The sequence below is a fragment of the Amphiura filiformis genome, chromosome 7 (assembly GCF_039555335.1).
Source record: "Amphiura filiformis chromosome 7, Afil_fr2py, whole genome shotgun sequence".
Taxonomy (NCBI): Eukaryota; Metazoa; Echinodermata; class Ophiuroidea; order Amphilepidida; family Amphiuridae; genus Amphiura; species Amphiura filiformis.
This window is the reverse complement of record NC_092634.1, coordinates 60,708,451-60,727,731: the sequence shown is the minus strand read 5'-3', so window position 1 is coordinate 60,727,731 and position 19,281 is coordinate 60,708,451. Positions and strand designations below refer to the sequence as shown.

The 19,281-nt window shown below is 39.3% G+C and overlaps 1 protein-coding gene across 2 annotated transcripts; it reads right to left on the bottom strand.

Moving 5' to 3' along the window:
• Positions 1–1,227: 1,227 nt before the first annotated feature.
• On the bottom strand, positions 1,228–18,792 carry LOC140157420 (uncharacterized). Of its 2 annotated transcripts, XM_072180615.1 has the most exons (6): positions 18,714–18,792; positions 13,915–14,047; positions 9,660–9,710; positions 4,739–4,819; positions 3,755–3,862; positions 1,228–1,322 (listed from the first exon to the last, which is right to left on the bottom strand). In XM_072180615.1, the coding sequence occupies exons 2-6, from the start codon at positions 13,975–13,977 to the stop codon at positions 1,311–1,313; spliced, it is 315 nt and encodes a 104-aa protein (XP_072036716.1). In that variant the 5' UTR covers positions 13,978–14,047; positions 18,714–18,792; the 3' UTR covers positions 1,228–1,310. The 2 variants fall into 2 exon arrangements, with proteins under 2 accessions (XP_072036716.1, XP_072036717.1); XM_072180616.1 differs by lacking the exon at positions 9,660–9,710 and having other exon boundaries at positions 18,714–18,791.
• Positions 18,793–19,281: the final 489 nt, after the last annotated feature.

The following is a 19,281-nucleotide window of genomic DNA, read 5'->3' as shown; positions in this document are numbered from 1 at the left end:
GGAACACACACAAGAAGATAGTGTTAGTGTTTAGGGTTAGCAAACCTTATTCTGTATTCGGACTAGAGAACCTTATTTATTATTCAGACTAGCGAACCCTTGGGACTAGAGAACTCGATATTCGGACTAGCAAAACTCTCTCAGAATTCGGACTAGTGAATGGTAAATTACGCGTTCGGACTAGCGAATCTTCGGACTAAGGAGCCTTCGGACTAGGGAACCTTCGGACTAGAGAGTTGTCACCTAGCCAATAGTCAAAATTGAGTTGGAAATTAATACCTAGGCATAATACTGGGGTCATGCACCAGAAAATGTGTATCTTTCCTGATGCAATGAATTATAGGCCACTACTGGGATCCTCTCTTGCGCATAGCTGTACTTTTTTGTTGTTGCTCTGTGTCATCAAACACCATGAATTTGATCAAAAGCAGAGCTACCAACCTTTCAAAACACTTTTCAGCATTTTCAAGATTTAAATCCAGTATTTTCCATTTTAAAAAATCAGTATTTCCACTTCCATGTACAACATTATAACAGTAATCTTTCACATTTGTAGTATTCTTCCGTATCTGAAAGCAATATACAAAAAACTGAAAATCGATATCAGTTGGTAGCTCTGCTAGAGCACTGTGACTTAATCGCCTCAGTTCATCAGTTCTGGATTAGGCTTACACCCACATCCGTTATAGGGGCAAGTGGCCTCCCAAAACCATGATTCTGTAGATGCAAGGATGCATATAAACTTGTATTGAAGAAGTAATCAAATCATCGACATTATTCCATAAGTATGTTAAGTATCACAGTCAATTGTCGGAAAATATTTGCATCGAATCATGTGCTATGCATTTAAAACACTGCGAATCCTTGCAATTTAATTCAAGCCACATTCTGCCACAGGTGATGCACTGGCTATATCCAACGCTGCAGTACAAAGTTCTACGACAGAGATTACACTCGATATCCAGTCTTCATTGTGAATCAGATTCCGGGTCACTCATTCCACCAACATGTGCCCCGGGCATTCGCCTCACTCATTCCACCAACTCCTGCCCCGGGCACCTGCCTCATCATAATTATATATACTATATAATATCAGGGGACACATAAACATAGTATCATCATTTCATAACGGGTTTCGGTCACTAGGTTTTTTTTAATATATAATCTGATTGATAGATTTCAGCGAGTACTAATTGTTACCAGCGCCATCTTGCATCGGCGATTGCCTCTGATATTGTAGGTACACCTCTATACTATGTATATTCTTAAGTTGTTCCATAGATTATATTATCTTGGCAGTTGTGCTAATTTCAAAGATTCCCCTGTGAAAAAAAAAGCAAAGCAAGAACAAATAGGAATTATACTAATGCGAGTCATATACCGGCAAGTCAAACATGGTCTTTTTGTTGTTGGCAAGGAAGATGTATGTGTGGTGATCTAGAAAAAGTCTTCTAAGTCGCTTTGTGTGTTATTAAAATACCAGAGAAAATTGAGGGAAAAATAGTGAGTCACTTTTTAGATTTTGGTCCCATAATCCTGACGGAAATTTGTTGCCACACCAGCATTGGTGTTAAAATCATGCACTCAGTAGAACTAAGTATGTTATAATTCCGCATAATCTTTGTAAAATAGTTGAATATGCACATTCAGCTCACAGTCTCCCCTTCCTTATTATTATTTACCCAATCTACGGTTTGGTGTTGCAACATTTTCTACCCTGTGATCTGGGTCACTCCCTATTTTCGAACAGAAATTGTTGACAGACTTACAAAGGGATCTTGTGTTGCCTGGCCCGGTTGCTGTGGCCCTGGTACATTGGTTGGGGTTAGGATTAGGGTTATTAACATTGACAGACTTACAAAGGGATCTTGTGTTGCCTGGCCGGGTTGCTGTGGCCCTGGTACATTGGTTGGGGTTAGGATTAGGGTTATTAGCATTGACAAACTTACAAAGGAATCTTGTGTTGCCTGGCCCGATTACTGTGGCCCTAGTACATTGGTTGAGGTTAGGATTAGGGTTATTAGCATTGACAGACTTACAAAGGAATCTTGTGTTGCCTGGCCTGATTACTGTGGCCCTGGTACATTGGTTGGGGTTAGGATTAGGGTTATTAGCATTGACAGACTTACAAAGGAATCTTGTGTTGCCTGGCCTGATTACTGTGGCCCTGGTACATTGGTTGGGGTTAGGATTAGGGTTATTAGCATTGACAAACTTACAAAGGGATCTTGTGTTGCCTGGCCCGATTACTGTGGCCCTAGTACATTGGTTGGGTTTAGGATTCGGGTTATTAACATTGACAGACTTACAAAGGGATCTTGTGTTGCCTGGCCCGGTTGCTGTGGCCCTGGTACATTGGTTGGGGTTAGGATTAGGGTTATTAACATTGACAGACTTACAAAGGGATCTTGTGTTCCCTGGCCCGCTTGTTGTGGCCTAGGTTGACCCTGGTACATTGGTTGGGTTTAGGATTAGGGTTATTAGCATTGATAGACTTACAAAGGGATCTTATTGTTGCCTGGCCCGATTACTGTGGCCCTGGTACATTGGTTATGGTCAGGATTAGGGTTATTAGCATTGACAAACTTACAAAGGGATCTTGTGTTGCCTGGCCCGATTACTGTGGCCCTAGTACATTGGTTGGGGTTAGGATTAGGGTTATTAGCATTGACAGATTTACAAAGGGATCTTGTGTTGCCTGGCCTGGTTGCTGTGGCCCTGGTACATTGGTTGGGGTTAGGATTAGGGTTATTAGCATTGACAGACTTACAAAGGGATCTTGTGTTGCCTGGCCCGGTTGCTGTGGCCTAGGTTGGCCCTGGTACATTGGTTGGGGTTAGGATTAAGATTAGGGTTATTAGCATTGACAGACTTACAAAGGGATCTTGTGTTGCCTGGCCCGGTTGCTGTTGCTTAGGTTGGCCCTGGTACATTGGTTGGGGTTAGGATTAGGGTTATTAGCATTGATGACTTACAAAGGGATCTTGTTTTGCCGTGGCCTAGGTTGGCCCTGGTACATTGGTTGGGGTTAGGATTAGGGTAATTAGCATTGACAGACTTACAAAGGGATCTTGTGTTGCCTGGCCCGGTTGCTGTGGCCTAGGTTGGCCCTGGTACATTGGTTGGGGTTAGGATTAGGGTTATTAGCATTGACAGACTTACAAAGGGATCTTGTGTTGCCTGGCCCGGTTGCTGTGGCCTAGGTTGGCCCTGGTACATTGGTTGGGGTTAGGATTAGGGTAATTAGCATTGACAGACTTACAAAGGGATCTTGTGTTGCCTGGCCCGGTTGCTGTGGCCTAGGTTGGCCCTGGTACATTGGTTGGGGTTAGGATTAGGGTTATTAGCATTGATGACTTACAAAGGGATCTTGTGTTGCCTGGCCCGGTTGTTGTGGCCTAGGTTGGCCCTGGTACATTGGTTGGGGTTAGGATTAGGGTTATTAGCATTGACAGACTTACAAAGGGATCTTGTGTTGCCTGGCCCGGTTGCTGTGGCCTAGGTTGGCCCTGGTACATTGGTTGGGGTTAGGATTAGGGTAATTAGCATTGACAGACTTACAAAGGGATCTTGTGTTGCCTGGCCCGGTTGCTGTGGCCTAGGTTGGCCCTGGTACATTGGTTGGGGTTAGGATTAGGGTTATTAGCATTGATGACTTACAAAGGGATCTTGTGTTGCCTGGCCCGGTTGTTGTGGCCTAGGTTGGCCCTGGTACATTGGTTGGGGTTAGGGTTATTAGCATTGACAGACTTACAAAGGGATCTTGTGTTGCCTGGCCCGGTTGCTGTGGCCTAGGTTGGCCCTGGTACATTGGTTGGGTTCCAAACACTGCTGGCTGACTCAGTGGCATTTGACCAACACCCTGTAGCAATAAAAAAGCAAAAATCATGCATCAGACATGAGATGAAATCACCAAGAAAATAACTCTTTTAAGAGACATTTCCCCTTTAATTTTTGCCGACTTTTTTTCTGTTCGGCAAAATGCAGAATTTTCTGCTTAAAATTTGTTCTTACTAAAATACCCTAAAATTCATTACAAAACCATATCAGGCATGAGATGGATGTTCAATCAAACTGAACTACTACTATACACTTTTATTTTTGCATACAGACTTTTAAGCGATTTTGGGATATTTACAAAAAATTTGTGAGATTTTATTGGCGTTATAAGCCCTAACGCCCCCAGTTGCTTTTTGGCGAAGGGGAAGGAAAGAAGGAAGAAAGAAAGAAAGAAGAGAAAACCTTTTTTCTCGTGTGCTGTTTTGAACCCCCGACGGTGACCCCTCGGGTTTTACGCCCCAGCACGGGTCTACCTTGCCACTGGGGTGTAGCTTGCCCAGCCAAGTTTTCTGTCGCCATATGACTGTTCGCATGATGATGCAATCGCATCACGTTGGATACCTGCTTGTTCCCACGCTTTCTGAATTGAGGTTTTTGATGTTTGTACCGTTAGGGTTAAGCGTCAAGTAACTTGATATGGAAACTCTATTTTCTGTGTTGCTACTTTTGCACCTGCATGTCCACCCCTAGTAAAAATCAACAGCGTATACATAATTTAAAGTTCTAAAAGGTTGCGCAGCAGCACGCTATATTTACATTTTTGCTTGACTTGTCACTAAACATATTTGACTGCGAAGGGATCATTGTCCTGTATAAGCACTTTCAGTCAGGTTATCTGGCTGGCCTTGACTTCTAACCCTCACATGACCCTTCAGTGACCCCTAACCTCACTACTTACCATCACAGGTTGTCCCCCTCCTTGTCCCGCACTGAACTGCCCTGAATAAGCATTCCCCCTCCAGTCAGCTGGTTGACCTCCCTGCAAGTCACAACACAAATAATCATAATGTAAAACATCCAATAAGATTTGTATGATTTGCTTAAATCCTCAAATACAAAAGCAGATTTGTGTAAAGTTTGAAGACTTGGACATAGTAAAAGGACACATCATGCAATTGATGTAGCCCCAAACTAGTTTCATTCCAAAGCCCACCTGAAGCGAAAATACGTCAGATTTTTTCAATGGTTGCTGGAAGATTTTTTGGTAAGATTTTTTTCACTAGGCCAGTGGGATAGCAAGAGCAATATTTTTCCCAGTTTTAGCCATTTAACGAAAACAATGCAGAGTACTTCTTAATATTGATACAAGGATCTGAGTGGAAATGAGTCAAGGATGCCAATAATTGCATTTAAATTTCGAAATGTCTTGCAGTGCAGTTCTTGAGTTAAGGTCAATAATATATATATACCGTATTTCGGCGAAGATACGCCCCTGGGGGCGTTACATTTTCCCAAGGGGGCGTTTATTCAAGGTCAATTTTAGAATGATAATTCCCGTTAAAATCATTACCGGTAAAACTTAAAACTCCTGCTAAAATGATGAACTATGAACTAGAAACACTGACTTCTGGCTCACTTCCGGGTTTCTGATCCAGATTTTCGCCAATTATTGACGCTATTATGGACCATGTGCGCAACTTGGTAAGCTTACTACACAAGATAGCATGGAAATATCAGCATTTTTGAAACATCTTGGTTGAAAAAAGTGGTGGGGGGCGTTTATTTGAGGGGGAGACTATTTGACGAAATACGGTATCAAAATTTTGGGCGATTTCCTCCTCCTGAGAAAAAGCACATGGGGTGGAAATGACTTTATATCCTTATATCAAGCCTTGGAACCTACTTAAGGGATCTAAAATGAGCGTTTATTGCGTTTCGACAGAATTTTTTGTGGGACATGAGAGCACCTCAGACCTATCGAATTGCATTCTGAATACGAAGCATGTCTTTCTGATATCAAATAATTTTCATTTTTTGAAAATCACAATACATTACAAATTTTATGACAAATTATAAAAATTTGATATTTTTCAAATTTTTGATAACAGTCCTCGAAGTAAATTATATAAATCTAATGTTATATTCATAAAGTGTATGTAGCAGGGAGGAAAAGCCGACGGTCAATTGAAAATTTTGACCTTTCATATTGAAGATATGGATTTTTCCCAAAAAGACCTAATTTTTTTTGGTGTTTTGGGAAAAAATCCATATCTTCAATCTAAAGGTCAAAATTTTCAATTGATCGTCGGTTTTTCATCCCACCTACATACACTTTAAGTATAAATCATCAGATTTCTAAAGTTTACTTCAAGTACTGTTAAATATCAAAAATATCAATTTTAATGATTTGCCATAAAATGTGTATTAAATTGCGAATTTCAAAAATCAAAATTATTTGATATCAGAATGACATTCTTTGTATTCAGAATGCAATTCGATATGTCTGATGTGCTCTGATGTCCCAAAATAAATACTGTCCAAACGTTCATACCCCAGCCCTTAAAAGAACCCATACCATCCTTCTTGTGTGTCACATTTCTTTGTCTCAATACTTAAGTGCAAATACAGCACGGTCAAGCTGCTCTCCACTCATCAAAAAGATTTGAAAACAATATTGCAAAGATAAACTGAACATAAAAAAATTGAAAAATGGGAGCACACAATTTGAAGCGGTTAATACGTGCAGCAGCAAAAATTGGGTGAATAGTGATAGGAACAGTAAAGGAATTGTTGCATTATGAAATGAAATAAAATTGTGCAAGAAACAAAAGAACAGACAAATGCAACAAATCTAAATATTCAACAACAACAAAAAGTTATCAAGAACAAAGACGGGAGTCACACCACTTAGCTACCGAGGAAGCCAATGGTATTGAGCGTAATAGTATATTATATAGATGAGTTGACTTCTGATGCCAATGCCTGACAGTATGCGCACGCATCATCACTATTTCCATTGTTTTTTGCCTGGCAGTATGCGCGCGCATCATATTATGTTCAGGGCTCGTGTTTTTAAAACTCACAATACGGCTCAATATCTGAATAAGGCTATTGAACCGTGTAGTAGCTGCATGGGGTTAACTCAAGCATATCGATATACCAGTCCCTTGCCTTTGTTGATAAACATTGGTCAACTCATCTATAGATCTAAGGTTCCAAATCACATCTCTACCACTTTTTTAGAGACAAGCATTAAGGAGAAATAAATATTTTATCATTTCACGGCTACCTTGGTGGCTCAGTGGTGGGAGCGTTGGTCTGGATACCTGGGGGATACTTGAGGAAAAGAATAAATTAAGTGCATACCTCGAGCAAGTAACTTTTAGTCATTAAAGACGGGAGTCACATAAAATAAATAATGCAAGTGGGACTCACATTCTACGGTCATTTTGGATTCACGTTGCAAAAATATATTAGGAACATATATGAGGAAATAAAATATTAAATAGATAAGAAAAATGAAATGAAGACAAAGTGTCAACCCTGAAACAAATGCACCAGATTCAAGTAATAAGTTCAAGAAACTCAACAACATCAATCAAAAGCATTCAATCAAGAATATGTCCCTTGTTGTGTGACAAATTCAACCTTATTTCAACATACAAGATTACTTTTGGTAACCACCAATTTCACTTAGCAGATGGACACAATACAGGAGAGGGAAAAGAAACAAGGCGTGATTGCGGTCGCCTGCATGACGGCGAGCATGCACAGCCAGCAGTGACAAATGAGTTATGACCCCGAATCTGTGAGAACCGGAAGTGATCCCTTAATTACCTTTGACACCGCAATAATATTACATAGTGCTTAGGATGTCATAAGGAATATTCCTGGTGAATTTCAGCTTAATCGGAACTTATACATGGATTTTGATTTTTTTTTAAATTTATGATCATGTGACATCTGTGGCACCACCCAATGGTCCTAGTGACCAAGTATGGTCAACATGGCTGAAGGCATGTGGCTATGATGGCTGATCATAATGTTGACAGAAGAAAGAAGAAGAAAGAAGAAGAAAGAAGAACGCGGAAAAAAGAATGCACAGCGCCGATGGCGGCTGTGCAAAAACAAGATTTGCAATGTTCTATTATGTAACAACTTAGTCTTCCTTCATCATCCATGCATTATATATAGATATATTGGGCATCTGTGAATGTCGTTGTAATGGCTCTATTAACAGACCCAGCCGAGGTTGGATTAAAAACAATTGTGCATTTCCGGTTACATGCGTCTTTGGACCATAAAAAAAAGGTCCAAAGACGCAAATATTTCTGGCAAATATGCTGTAGAAAAAATGTGGGTCGGTCAGTCAGTCGGAAAAACATTTTATTTTGCATAACATATTTTGACTTCATTTAGCAAAAAATATGATGTAAAGTTATGAATTTTTTAAAGAATTTTTGAGAAATATTTATGAAAGTGTTTCTAAAACTTGAAGTCCAACCAGGAAGTGCAAACTGTGAACCAGCTTCAAAATGCTTTGAGTCAGCGGTCTAAAGTAGGGTCAGTCGGAAAAGCTTGGGAATCCTAATATTTTGTACTAGCACTAAAAATGTTTGACTCTACAGTTTAAGGCCACAGTTAGTCGGTTAACCCGAAACACAGACATATTTTTGTACAGCCTAAACAAAAAAAAATGTTGTTGGTCCAGTTATTAGTGAAAATCACATAAGTATACCGTAACAAAAACACACAAACAAACGAGCAACACATCTCAATAAAAAATAAAAAATCCATCCAATATACACTAAAGAAATCAGTTTCAAATCCCAAAGTGTAAGTAATAGTAATAAAGTAATACTATGATAAACACAATACAGGGTTAGGGTAAATTCACCATCACCAGCTGGACATAGCTATATGGCTAAGACTACAACATATTCTCATCGTCATTATTAGGAGTCCGCTTCCCACAAGATGCAATTAAAGGCACAATAAGTAATCTGCTAAATTTTTGGCATTTTGGTTTGTTTACAGTCGGTCTACTCTGAAGTACAAAATACCGACGCACGCATACCTGCAGCAGAGACGCAGCACTGCGCACTGTTAAGGCCCAGTATCCATAGGCTGTTCCCTTGTGGCGTGTGCCCTTGTTCCGTGTTCACTTGTTCCCATGTGACCTGCCACACAGACAACCTATGGATACGGCCACTAACAAAACAAAGGTTCGTTGTCTGTGTGGCAGGTCACATGGGAACAAGTGAACACGGAACAAGGGCACACGCCACAAGGGAACAGCCTATGGATACGGGGCCTAACGCACTGTATACGCGCGCGTTGTCACTTTGTACTTCAGAGTGGACAAACTGTACCCTAGTAGTGGTAAGGCCAAAAATGACACATTTAAGTCAAAAATTGAAATTTACGTTGAGGTTTCTGTACCTATATACAGACACTTCCTCCATGCAACACACAACTAAATAGGCTGTCATATTTTTAGCCCTCTTTTTCCCTTTTTTTGTCCATAATCATTTGCAAAGAATACCTAATGAGACTTCTGTCCTTCAACTTATAACTACTCTTATGAATTTCTAATAGGTTGATGCTTTTGTGGCGATAACTGATAATGCCTTTAATACTGTAACTGGCTATTATTTTATTGACCTGCCAACCTAAATTGTTCATTTCTTGTTCATTTCATGAGACCACACAAAGACCATCTTTCCCGAATCACAGGCAATACGGTAAGTTACTGAAAACACAATTGAATCCTTTGTGTCAAGTCCCACAAAATTGCAAGCACAGACCCCTAGATGACTTAGAGATGTTGCACCCTATATACATAGCTTGCTATCAAGCATCAGGCAATCTACACTCACCCTTCTTTGCACACTTGGTGAGCCCGACGAGGAGCCTCCAGACTGAGACTCCTGATGGACGATGCATGAAGACAATGGCAACATTGTGCAGAGTTAGTGATCAACACATAGTACACTGAAGACACATGTGTGACACGATCAAGGCAAATTGAGTCACATTAAAATGTCAAAGATATTAAGTTTTTTACATTGATTAGGGACAAACCAAAAGTTCCATGACATCCTATATATCAGGCATGAGAATGGCTTCTTTGAAAACTGCCTGAAAAAGCGAGTAAATTCGACCTTAAAAGGCCTAAACAGGCTGACAAAAATGTTTTAAATGTGGTAGTTTGGACAACAAAACTGCCTGAATTCAGACAAAAGCCTGAAAATTCTCATGCCTGATACAGGTAAGTCCTTTCGGTTTTGTTAGGAGGCTGATCCCCTCCCTCCTTCCTTTCCTTCCCTTAACGCAAGTGTGAAATGTTAAAAATTCAAGCCCATAAGATCAACTTTGACCGATATTTTAACTGATTTTATTTACAAACTTAATCAGATTTTCTGACCCCTCCCCACCAACGAAAGGACTTTCGTTTGTAGGACGTCATCAAATTTGTGGTCTGCTCCCTTACTAGCAATGTTTATCGAGAGGCAATATGTCAATGTTCTCAATTCTGCATCAATTTAACACATTTTAAGCCAAAAAACAGCCAATTTGGGGGGGGGGGGGGTGCTACTTTTCCACACAAAATTTCAAGATATGCAAACCCCCTGAAAATTGAATATCTGGATACCAAATTATGGGCAATTTATCACTTGCTGAAGGCAGTATGAAACAAAAGAACTTTTTTGCAAAAAAACATTTAGACTCATTCCCCTTGATCTTGTCATATGCTCTGGGCTATTCCAGTTGCAAACCATACCCCCTATGGAATACATCCTTAATATTCCCCACAGGGAGCATGAATTTCAAATGTAATTACCTGAAAGGGGAGCTAAATTTGAAATCTACACTCCCTGTTTAAGATATGAAGGTCATGTCTTCAATATAGAGGGTGTATGGATTTCAACTGGAATAGCCCATTTATACACACATTTGAAAATAATCACCATGATCTAAGACATGTGAAAGGACACAGTTCTTTAACCTCAGTATGCTTGTATACACAGAGTATGACCTTTGAATATGTTGGGTACCAAAACTCATACCCCACAATTAAAGGTCAACTTTGCAGCTATGTAGGTTATTGAACTATGCCATCGAAAATGAGACGATTTGTGACCTACTCCCACGAGATGAGCGTGTTGAGAGTTTCGAAAAGTTCCAACTGTTGTGTTGCTGTTCTTTCTTTGTTTGAAGACACCTGTTTTGGCAGTGGGATGCCCTTTATGAATGGGGACCACAGAATTAAAGAAGGAGAACCGGGACTCGACCGCCATCTTGATACAGGCATATGGAGCAAAAATTGGGGGTATTCGGTTTCCCTCAGAATGTACTCGAGGCATTCGTTGTCATGCAAGCGCGACATCGCATACTAAGCGTAATTTGACACGCTTCATAGTGAAACGCGTTAATTGTAAGACGCTAAAGATGAGACACAGGAATTGTTTTCGTTCATCTCCACGCACCGTCGGCAAGGACCCGAATACCCGCCATTTTATCCCCATAGCTGACAGCGTGATTGTACTGGTAGTATAGGGAGTCCTGATTCTCCATGTCTAATTCTGTGATGGGGACAGAATTGAATACAGAGTACAGCATATATGCCCCCCCTGCATTCACAAAGGACATACCACTGCCAATACAGGTGTCTTCAAACAAAGAACATCAACTCAACAGCTGGAATGTCTCAAAACTCCCAAATTTCGACTTAACGCTCATTTTGTGGGAGCAGGTCACGTATTTGATCATAGTGAATGTTTGTATGAATGGAAATGTTTATACACTTTAACACCTCAGTGGGGAAAAATACAATTACATCATCATAAGAAGACCAATCGGATTGGTAGCTTTTTATAAATATATTCATTAACCTTTGTTGCCTGTCATCCGAGCACTCATTTGACACCTGGTTGTACATTTTGTACAGACGATGCAAAGTGAAATGGCCACTTCAAACGGAAAAGCCCAACCCAGAAAATGAATGACTTGAATGGCATGAATGACCGAGCATCAAAAGTTAGGATGCGCTCGGTGTATGAAAGTGCTCCCAATAAGGGAAACATTTATTGTTAAGTAGATGTGAATAATCTTGGTTTACATTCCAGGAGGGTTCTTTAAGTGTAAATGAGGGTACGCGTATGTGCGGCAGATTCGGGGTGCATTTTGAGCCATATAATTTAGACTTGGGTGCATTTTTAGCCAAATTGATAGCCCTTAATTTCGTGAAAATTTGGTTTAAGAAAAGTATCAATCTGCGAACATTTTTTCCAACATTTGTATAATTTTGGGTCTGTTTTTCGTTAAATTGGCTTACAGTTGGGTAGTTTTTCGGAGTCCCTGCGCACATCCCCACCCAAACCAAGTTGAGATCCCCCCCCCCCCGCGTTTATCGTCCCATTTCCAGCCATCACAATAATCAAAATATGCCTACTGAACAACTAAAGCGTGAGCTAAATATATTTTGGTGAAGGGGGAGGGGGTTATTGTGATCTTAGTTACAGCTGGGAACAAAAATGCTGGCAGAAGTAATATCGAGGGTTAAAGCAGGAATGCCCTATCTGCAATAGCTGCCAGCAGTCATATCCGCAATCTAGAATGCAGAAATTGACATTTATGTCTATATAGGGCAGATATAGGGTCCATAAGTTATAAGTACCCCCTAAATACTTTTTAGAATAAATCGAAAAATATTTGAAGAAATGCAAACATGTAAAAATGTATGGGTAGCCTTATTTGTTTTACACATACGGACCAAATTATAGCGTCACACATCATTGCGTTCAGTCACAATGGTTCATTGTAAAAAAAACAACATTTTAAACAGTGCTAAAAGTTGCATCTGAGTCCATATAGGATTCAACCTGACTGCAATGCACTCAGGTAGAACTTTTAAAACAACCTCTTTTCTTACACAATTAACCATTGTGATTGAACGCAATGATGTGTGACGCTACAAATTGGTCCACATGTGTAAAACAAATAGGGTTATACATACTTTTTTACATTTTTACATTTTGTAAAATATTTTTTGACTTAGTATTAGGGAACTTATAAGTTGTGGACCCTATAGGGTCTTCTTGCATCTTGCACTAAAGTTTGTTTGTCTTATAATTGGTGAAAAACAGAAGACTAACATCATGTATTGATATAGAATGGCATGCACACAGTTGGGTACATCACTTATGCTAGTTGCGCAATGCGTGACTGGCGCTTGCTTACGCAAGCATAAGTTGGGACTGTATTGATGTGCGCAGTAATAAAAACAGAATAATGTTCATCAAATATAAGCCAAACAAACTTTAACCCCTTGATATTTTAGGCAAAGGAGTAATTTAGCTTAGGGATGAAATCAACACTCGACCAGCGGTTGACCGCCGGTTCCGCCCGGTTGCCATTGTTTACTGCATTGGATTATATTATGTCCTGCGTTACGATTCAGGTATGAAGCAAGTAGAAAGTCAAGGGACAAAGTGATAGCTCAGCGGCAAAAAGACGTATCTCCATTAGCTGCTGTGTGCACGATTGCATCCCTAAATAAAATAGTGGGCCATAACAGACATGATGGCGGAGGTGTTCTAACCAACCAAAGCCTGGGCATACTCTTGGGAGGCCTCTTGTGAAAGTGTCAGTGTGGGGACAAAGTACATTGTGTTATATAAAGTGTGATTGATGGGCCATCGAGTGCTAAAATTGTGTCGCACATTAATCGCACACTTAGTCAAACATATATTTTTCACGTAGGGTTTATTAAACCAAGAAAGTTGAAGAAACCTACATTACCGAAAATGGACAAATTTACATAAACAAAAAGTTCAAAAAAGAAAAAATATAGAATCCTGTCTCGTCACAATTTCCACACTGACAAATAACAAAATACTACAAACCATCCCTGTGAAGTGCCTTGTGATTCTCCAAGTGAGGGCACTAGCCATCGCAAAAAAGTCTTTTGCACTGCAAAAAGTCAATGATGTCACCCTCGACAGTCATTTACAATACACATCACAACTCATGCAGCTCAAAACTGTCAGGTCGGTGTCAAAATGTTGGTTTTGTAATATATGACATATATTCATGTGAAATGGATCCGCGGTAAGGATGCTTAGTGCTTACCATATTATATCCTGGTCCCCATTGGCTTTGTTGGGCCATCGCTGCAGCTGTAGTGGTATGCATCTGCGGTGTCCAGTTGGCACCACCCGTTCTGCCTTGTTTATTGGCATTCTTATTCCACTGATGGTCCGTCCTAGTGATAACATCAAAGAACATTGAAAATGTTGAACAAACACTAGAATCCACAACATGCTCATCTATCAGGGGCACAGTTCTTAAACCCCAATACATTTGTACATTCATTGAATGACCTTTGAAGATTTGGGTACAAAAACTCATACTCTGCAACTTGAGGTCAGATTTTGCACTATGATTATGTAATTGAGCTTACTGGACTATGCCATTGGGATGAGGCTCTTATGGTCCATAGTGAAAAAAAGCACAGTGGATAATCACTGGGTGCAATTACCGAATAGGGTACAACTTGCTAGACTTGAGTCCAGTCCTCGTTTACGGTTGGGGTTTAGGGTTGGGGTAGGGCAGTCTTGTAATAAGACTAGTAGAGATATATCCTATTCGGCAATCACTCCAATCACTGTTATTTGTCTATTCCAGTTGAAATCCATACACCCCCTATGGAAGACATGACCTTAAACTTCCACACAGGGAGTGTGAATTTCAAATGGAGTTACCTGAATTGGGTAACTCCATTTGAAATCTAAATTCAGGTAACTCCATTTGAAATCTACACCCCCTGTGTGGGAGATTAAAGTCATGTCTACCATAGAAAGTGTATGGATATTTTTCAACTGGAATAGTCCAAAACTGAAAATTTCATGTTGCTGCCTGAATTTTTTTATTTAACATTTGTTGTCATTTTATATAACATTACATAAGCAGACATTTAATTTTTTGTAAAGCGTTTCTTTGTTTGCTGGCTACATACATTACAAAAATAAACCTTTGTCATTACGGCAAGTTATGTTTCAAATTGCTCTTAATTCTTTAATTTGTTTATTGTTTTTCAAATTCAAAATGTGTAACTTTGAATCGGATTGTTTTCCTTTTATCACATTGTGTATACCATGCAAAGAATGGGGAAAATCGGTGATTTACCAGGGCATGACCAGAGAGATGGGGGGAGGGGGGAGCCCCCTTCAGACCTAGGACTTTGGCTGGCTTACACACAATGACTATACCACATTTACAGGATGTGATGGTAGGGGTGGGGTGGAGGCTGCCTTAAAGCACTTATAACACAACAGGGCATGACTGTGGTGGTATAAGCCCCATCAGACCTGGGCCTATGGCTTAATTAACTTACACAGAATAACTATAACATAGTTACCTTCCTCATGAAAGTTATACCCAAAAGAGTTATACATAAAATATACAAACCATTATACCCACAGGAATCCGATTCAAATAAGACCAGAGCACTACTAGTATTCCAATGGGCTGTTCCACTTAAAATCCATACACACCCTATGGAAGACATGACCTTAATCTTCCACACAGGGAGTATGAATTTCACATGGGTAACCTGAATGGGCAACTCCATTTGAAATTACACCCCCTGTGTGGGATAATAAGGTCGTGTCTTCCATAGGGGGCATATGGATTTCAACTGGTAGAGCTGAATACCAGCATATATCAACTACTGTCACAGATGTACAGTGTGTGTGTGTTAGTAACAATGTGGACAAACTTAAACTACAATGAACAAACCGAGAGGGATCGATATAATGCAAGGTGGCTCATCAGCAATAGCTGCCCTATAGACACTTGACAATTCTGCATTCTACATTGCCCATATATGACTCCTGGCAGCTATTGCAGATAGATCCTTCTAGCACTAACCATTCAGAATTATGCAACATGACAACAATGTCTTTTGGTCTTTGCCTGGTTATGACAACAAAGGGTTAAGAAAAGTCTTTTATGAGCATATTTCAATATGCTTTGAACATTTTCCCCCGCACGTTTTAATATAATTAATAAGTTTAATTAGTGCAAATGAGGCCGGTGTTGTCTGATCGAAAAAGCCTTGCAGATTCTATATAGACATTTACTGTGCTTTAGTCTACATGTTTGTACGTTTGTTCGTACACTACTATTATAGTATAATACTTTGTGTACAGTGGCTTTACTATGTCTAAAACAATATTATTCAACTGCGGGGGCAATATTGCAGGAAAAAGGAATTATAGAGGGCATTACCTTCATGTAAGCATACTCAGAGTTACCCAAGCATCAAGAGAGGGATTAGATAGCTTAGGGAATAAAGCTGTTTAATCCCTCAATGAAGTCTTGACAATATGGCTAATACCATGCAGGGTTGGTACAATTTAAATCACAATTTAAATCAAATGATTTTTTTAAACTAGCATGCCACTGGTCTCTCTTGACTTTATCATGGGGTATAGCCGTTCTTGGAATCAAAATTTTTTTTTAAATTGATGTAAACAGATTTAAATCTAATAAATTGGTTGGTTTTTTTTAATATTTTTTAAAAATTCAGAAATCACCAACCCTAGCTAATTCCATGTATGCTTTCATAACAGATATACCATTCAGGGTGACACAAGACAGAAAGAAGTTGCTGTATCAGCTATTACAATCTACATGCTGCAAAATCATAGAATTTTACCTATGCTTAATATGTTACTTATGCGTGGGGGTGGGGGTTGTTAAAGCCATCATATACTAATTCAGCCCAATTTTAATTGTTATTCTTTGTCATATGAAACAACATTAGTAACAACTGACATCAGGAAGGTTTTCTGTCAATTTTAAGCTGAAATATTGAGGAAAATGACAATGAAAGAAAACACTGCTGTCTTGGCCACTTACACCCACTCACTGTCTTGGCCACTTACCTGAGAAGCTCTATGGGGATTTAATGTCGTAATTACAACATTAATTAAAAAAAAAAAAAAGATGAACATTGGCTGGCAACTGTCTTGTCCATAACTGCACCTTGTTACCTGATTAGGCCAAAAAAAAGATTATTTGCTTGTCCTCCACAACTTTTTCAGAATTAGGGTGGTCGGTCCGGATTTCTTTTTTTTAAATCTTTTTTTTAAAGGTCATAGCCAAAACATGACTGTATGCCTTTTATTAGCTTAATAAATAGCCCAAATAGTTGTGCATTGGGATATTTCTCTACTGTATACCACTTCATTCATGTTTTTAAAAGTGTGTAGAAACTGTCAAAAAAACTTTTCAGGATACCAAAAATGTTGACAAAAAAACCTTTTTCTGGAATTTCCAAAATTAGGGTTGGTATTCATTTGTACAGTAAAACAAAAAAACCTTTTTCCAGATTTTCCAGATTAGGGTCGGTCGGTGGAGGACAAGCAAACAATCTTTTTTTTTTGGCCTTAGGGCACAACTTGGCTGATTATCTCTGGCATTTAGCAAATTAGCAATTGTAGAAGAGTAGGAAGGGGCAGAAGTGAGTAGGTATAGATTACACAGGGGGGACTCTGACAGACACCGATTATTTTTACATTTTTTATCAGGTTAAGTTTGTGAGACAATCATACAGTCATACCACTTAAAACTAAATTGAGAGTGCTGCTTATACAGTCATTTTGTCAAGCCCAATACAATAAATGATTACTATGACTTGCATTTGACTTTCCAGTTAAAATCCATACATCCCCCGTATGGAAGACACAACCTTAGTCTCCCACAGAGGGGGTGTAGATTTCAAATGGAGTCACCCATTCAGGTAACGCCATTTGAAATTTACACTCCTTGTGTGCAAGATTAAGGTCACATCTGCCATAGGGGGTGTATGAATTTCAACTGGAAATAGCCCATTTCTTTTGTATTCAATATCCCGACAAGCACACAGTATGAGCAACACTCTTGTAATAGACTGTATGCAATAAGCTATTGGTTTAGTACACCCAGCCCTGTTGGAAGATGAACCATTTTGATCCAATGCAAATAACCAAAGAATAAAAGGCCAACGGTGTAAATCCTAGCACCGAAAAATGAAAAATTTCACTTTTTTTTTATGGTAAAATCACAAAGATTAGATTCAAAGAGTACCGACTCTGCCATGTTTGTGTGTCACTCACGGAGGACAACATCGTGTACATCAATTTGCCATGCACCCGGTAAACTTCAATTCAAAGTGCTTGCTTGTTTGTGTAATGCGAGTGCACATAGTGTCGATAAGTGCTTTGCGCACAAACCCTTTGTAATGCTCAAGATCGAAGATGCAAATTTTCAATCGACATCAGATTTAATGCTGATAAATGTCAGAGGTATTCTATTTTGATCTCCATGCATGACAAATATCGTTTTGGAATATATATCATTGTAGTTTCTGCATTTAATACACTCTCATGACTATAGGATAGCTGTTGGGATAGTTTACTGCAGTATTTTCCAAAAAGTGACATTTTCGGGTATTCAAGCTGTGAGTTTTCTTCCATCAGTAATTTGCTACAGGATATTGAACTGTGTCTTAACGAAATGCGAGTCTATGTATCTGGATACACTAACTTCAAGCTGCTATTTAAGTGGTGGATATATACACGGTCGTACTAATATCAAAACAGGATGTTTGATACTGCAGCCAGTAAGAAGAAACCAAACAACGGCTAAAACTATAGCTTTCATATTTTGGTTATCCGAATCATTCCTGCCGGCAAGATTGCGTCCTTACTATAGCATTACACACAGGCTAATTCAGAGTAGGTACTCTTTGTGTTTAATCTCTTTGGGTTAAAATGCTTTACTTTCCAACAGAGCTGATTCTTAATGCCTTATTGCATACAGTCCATTGCAGACTACTAATTTTATAATACAAGGGTCAAAGGTCACCACCATTCATATCTTACTTCAATCTGTGAGTACCAAGAAGCTCAAACTCGCTTTGACCGGGCGGCCCGGAGCTTTTTTTCCGGGTTTAAGAGAGGGAGGGCGGTGATTATTTATTAAGGAAGAAGAAAAATGCAATTAATTAAGATTTAATATATTGTTTCATGCATTTAGTATTCCTTATTTTATAATAATATGCATTTATTGTGTATTATTCATTGCAATAGTAAGTTGAATAATTTAAAATTGGGTTTGAAAACATGCAGCACACAGGAATTTGTGGCCTAGCTACAGATGATGAAAAAAACCCTGTTATACGGGCCCAACCTCAGTCACACTCACCCTCAGTCATAATGGTTCATTATGTAACAAAAGAGGCAGTTTTAAAAGTTGCATCCGTGTCCATAGGCATCTATTCATGTGTTTGCAAAGGACAGGTGACTCGTATGCAACTTTTAAAATGGCCCCTTTTTTTATACACATGTGACTGAACGTGTTGTGTGACACTATAAATTGGTCCAGATGTGTAAAACAAATGAGGCTACACAAACCAGTTTACATTTCGCAAAACATTTTTTTTTTCAGATT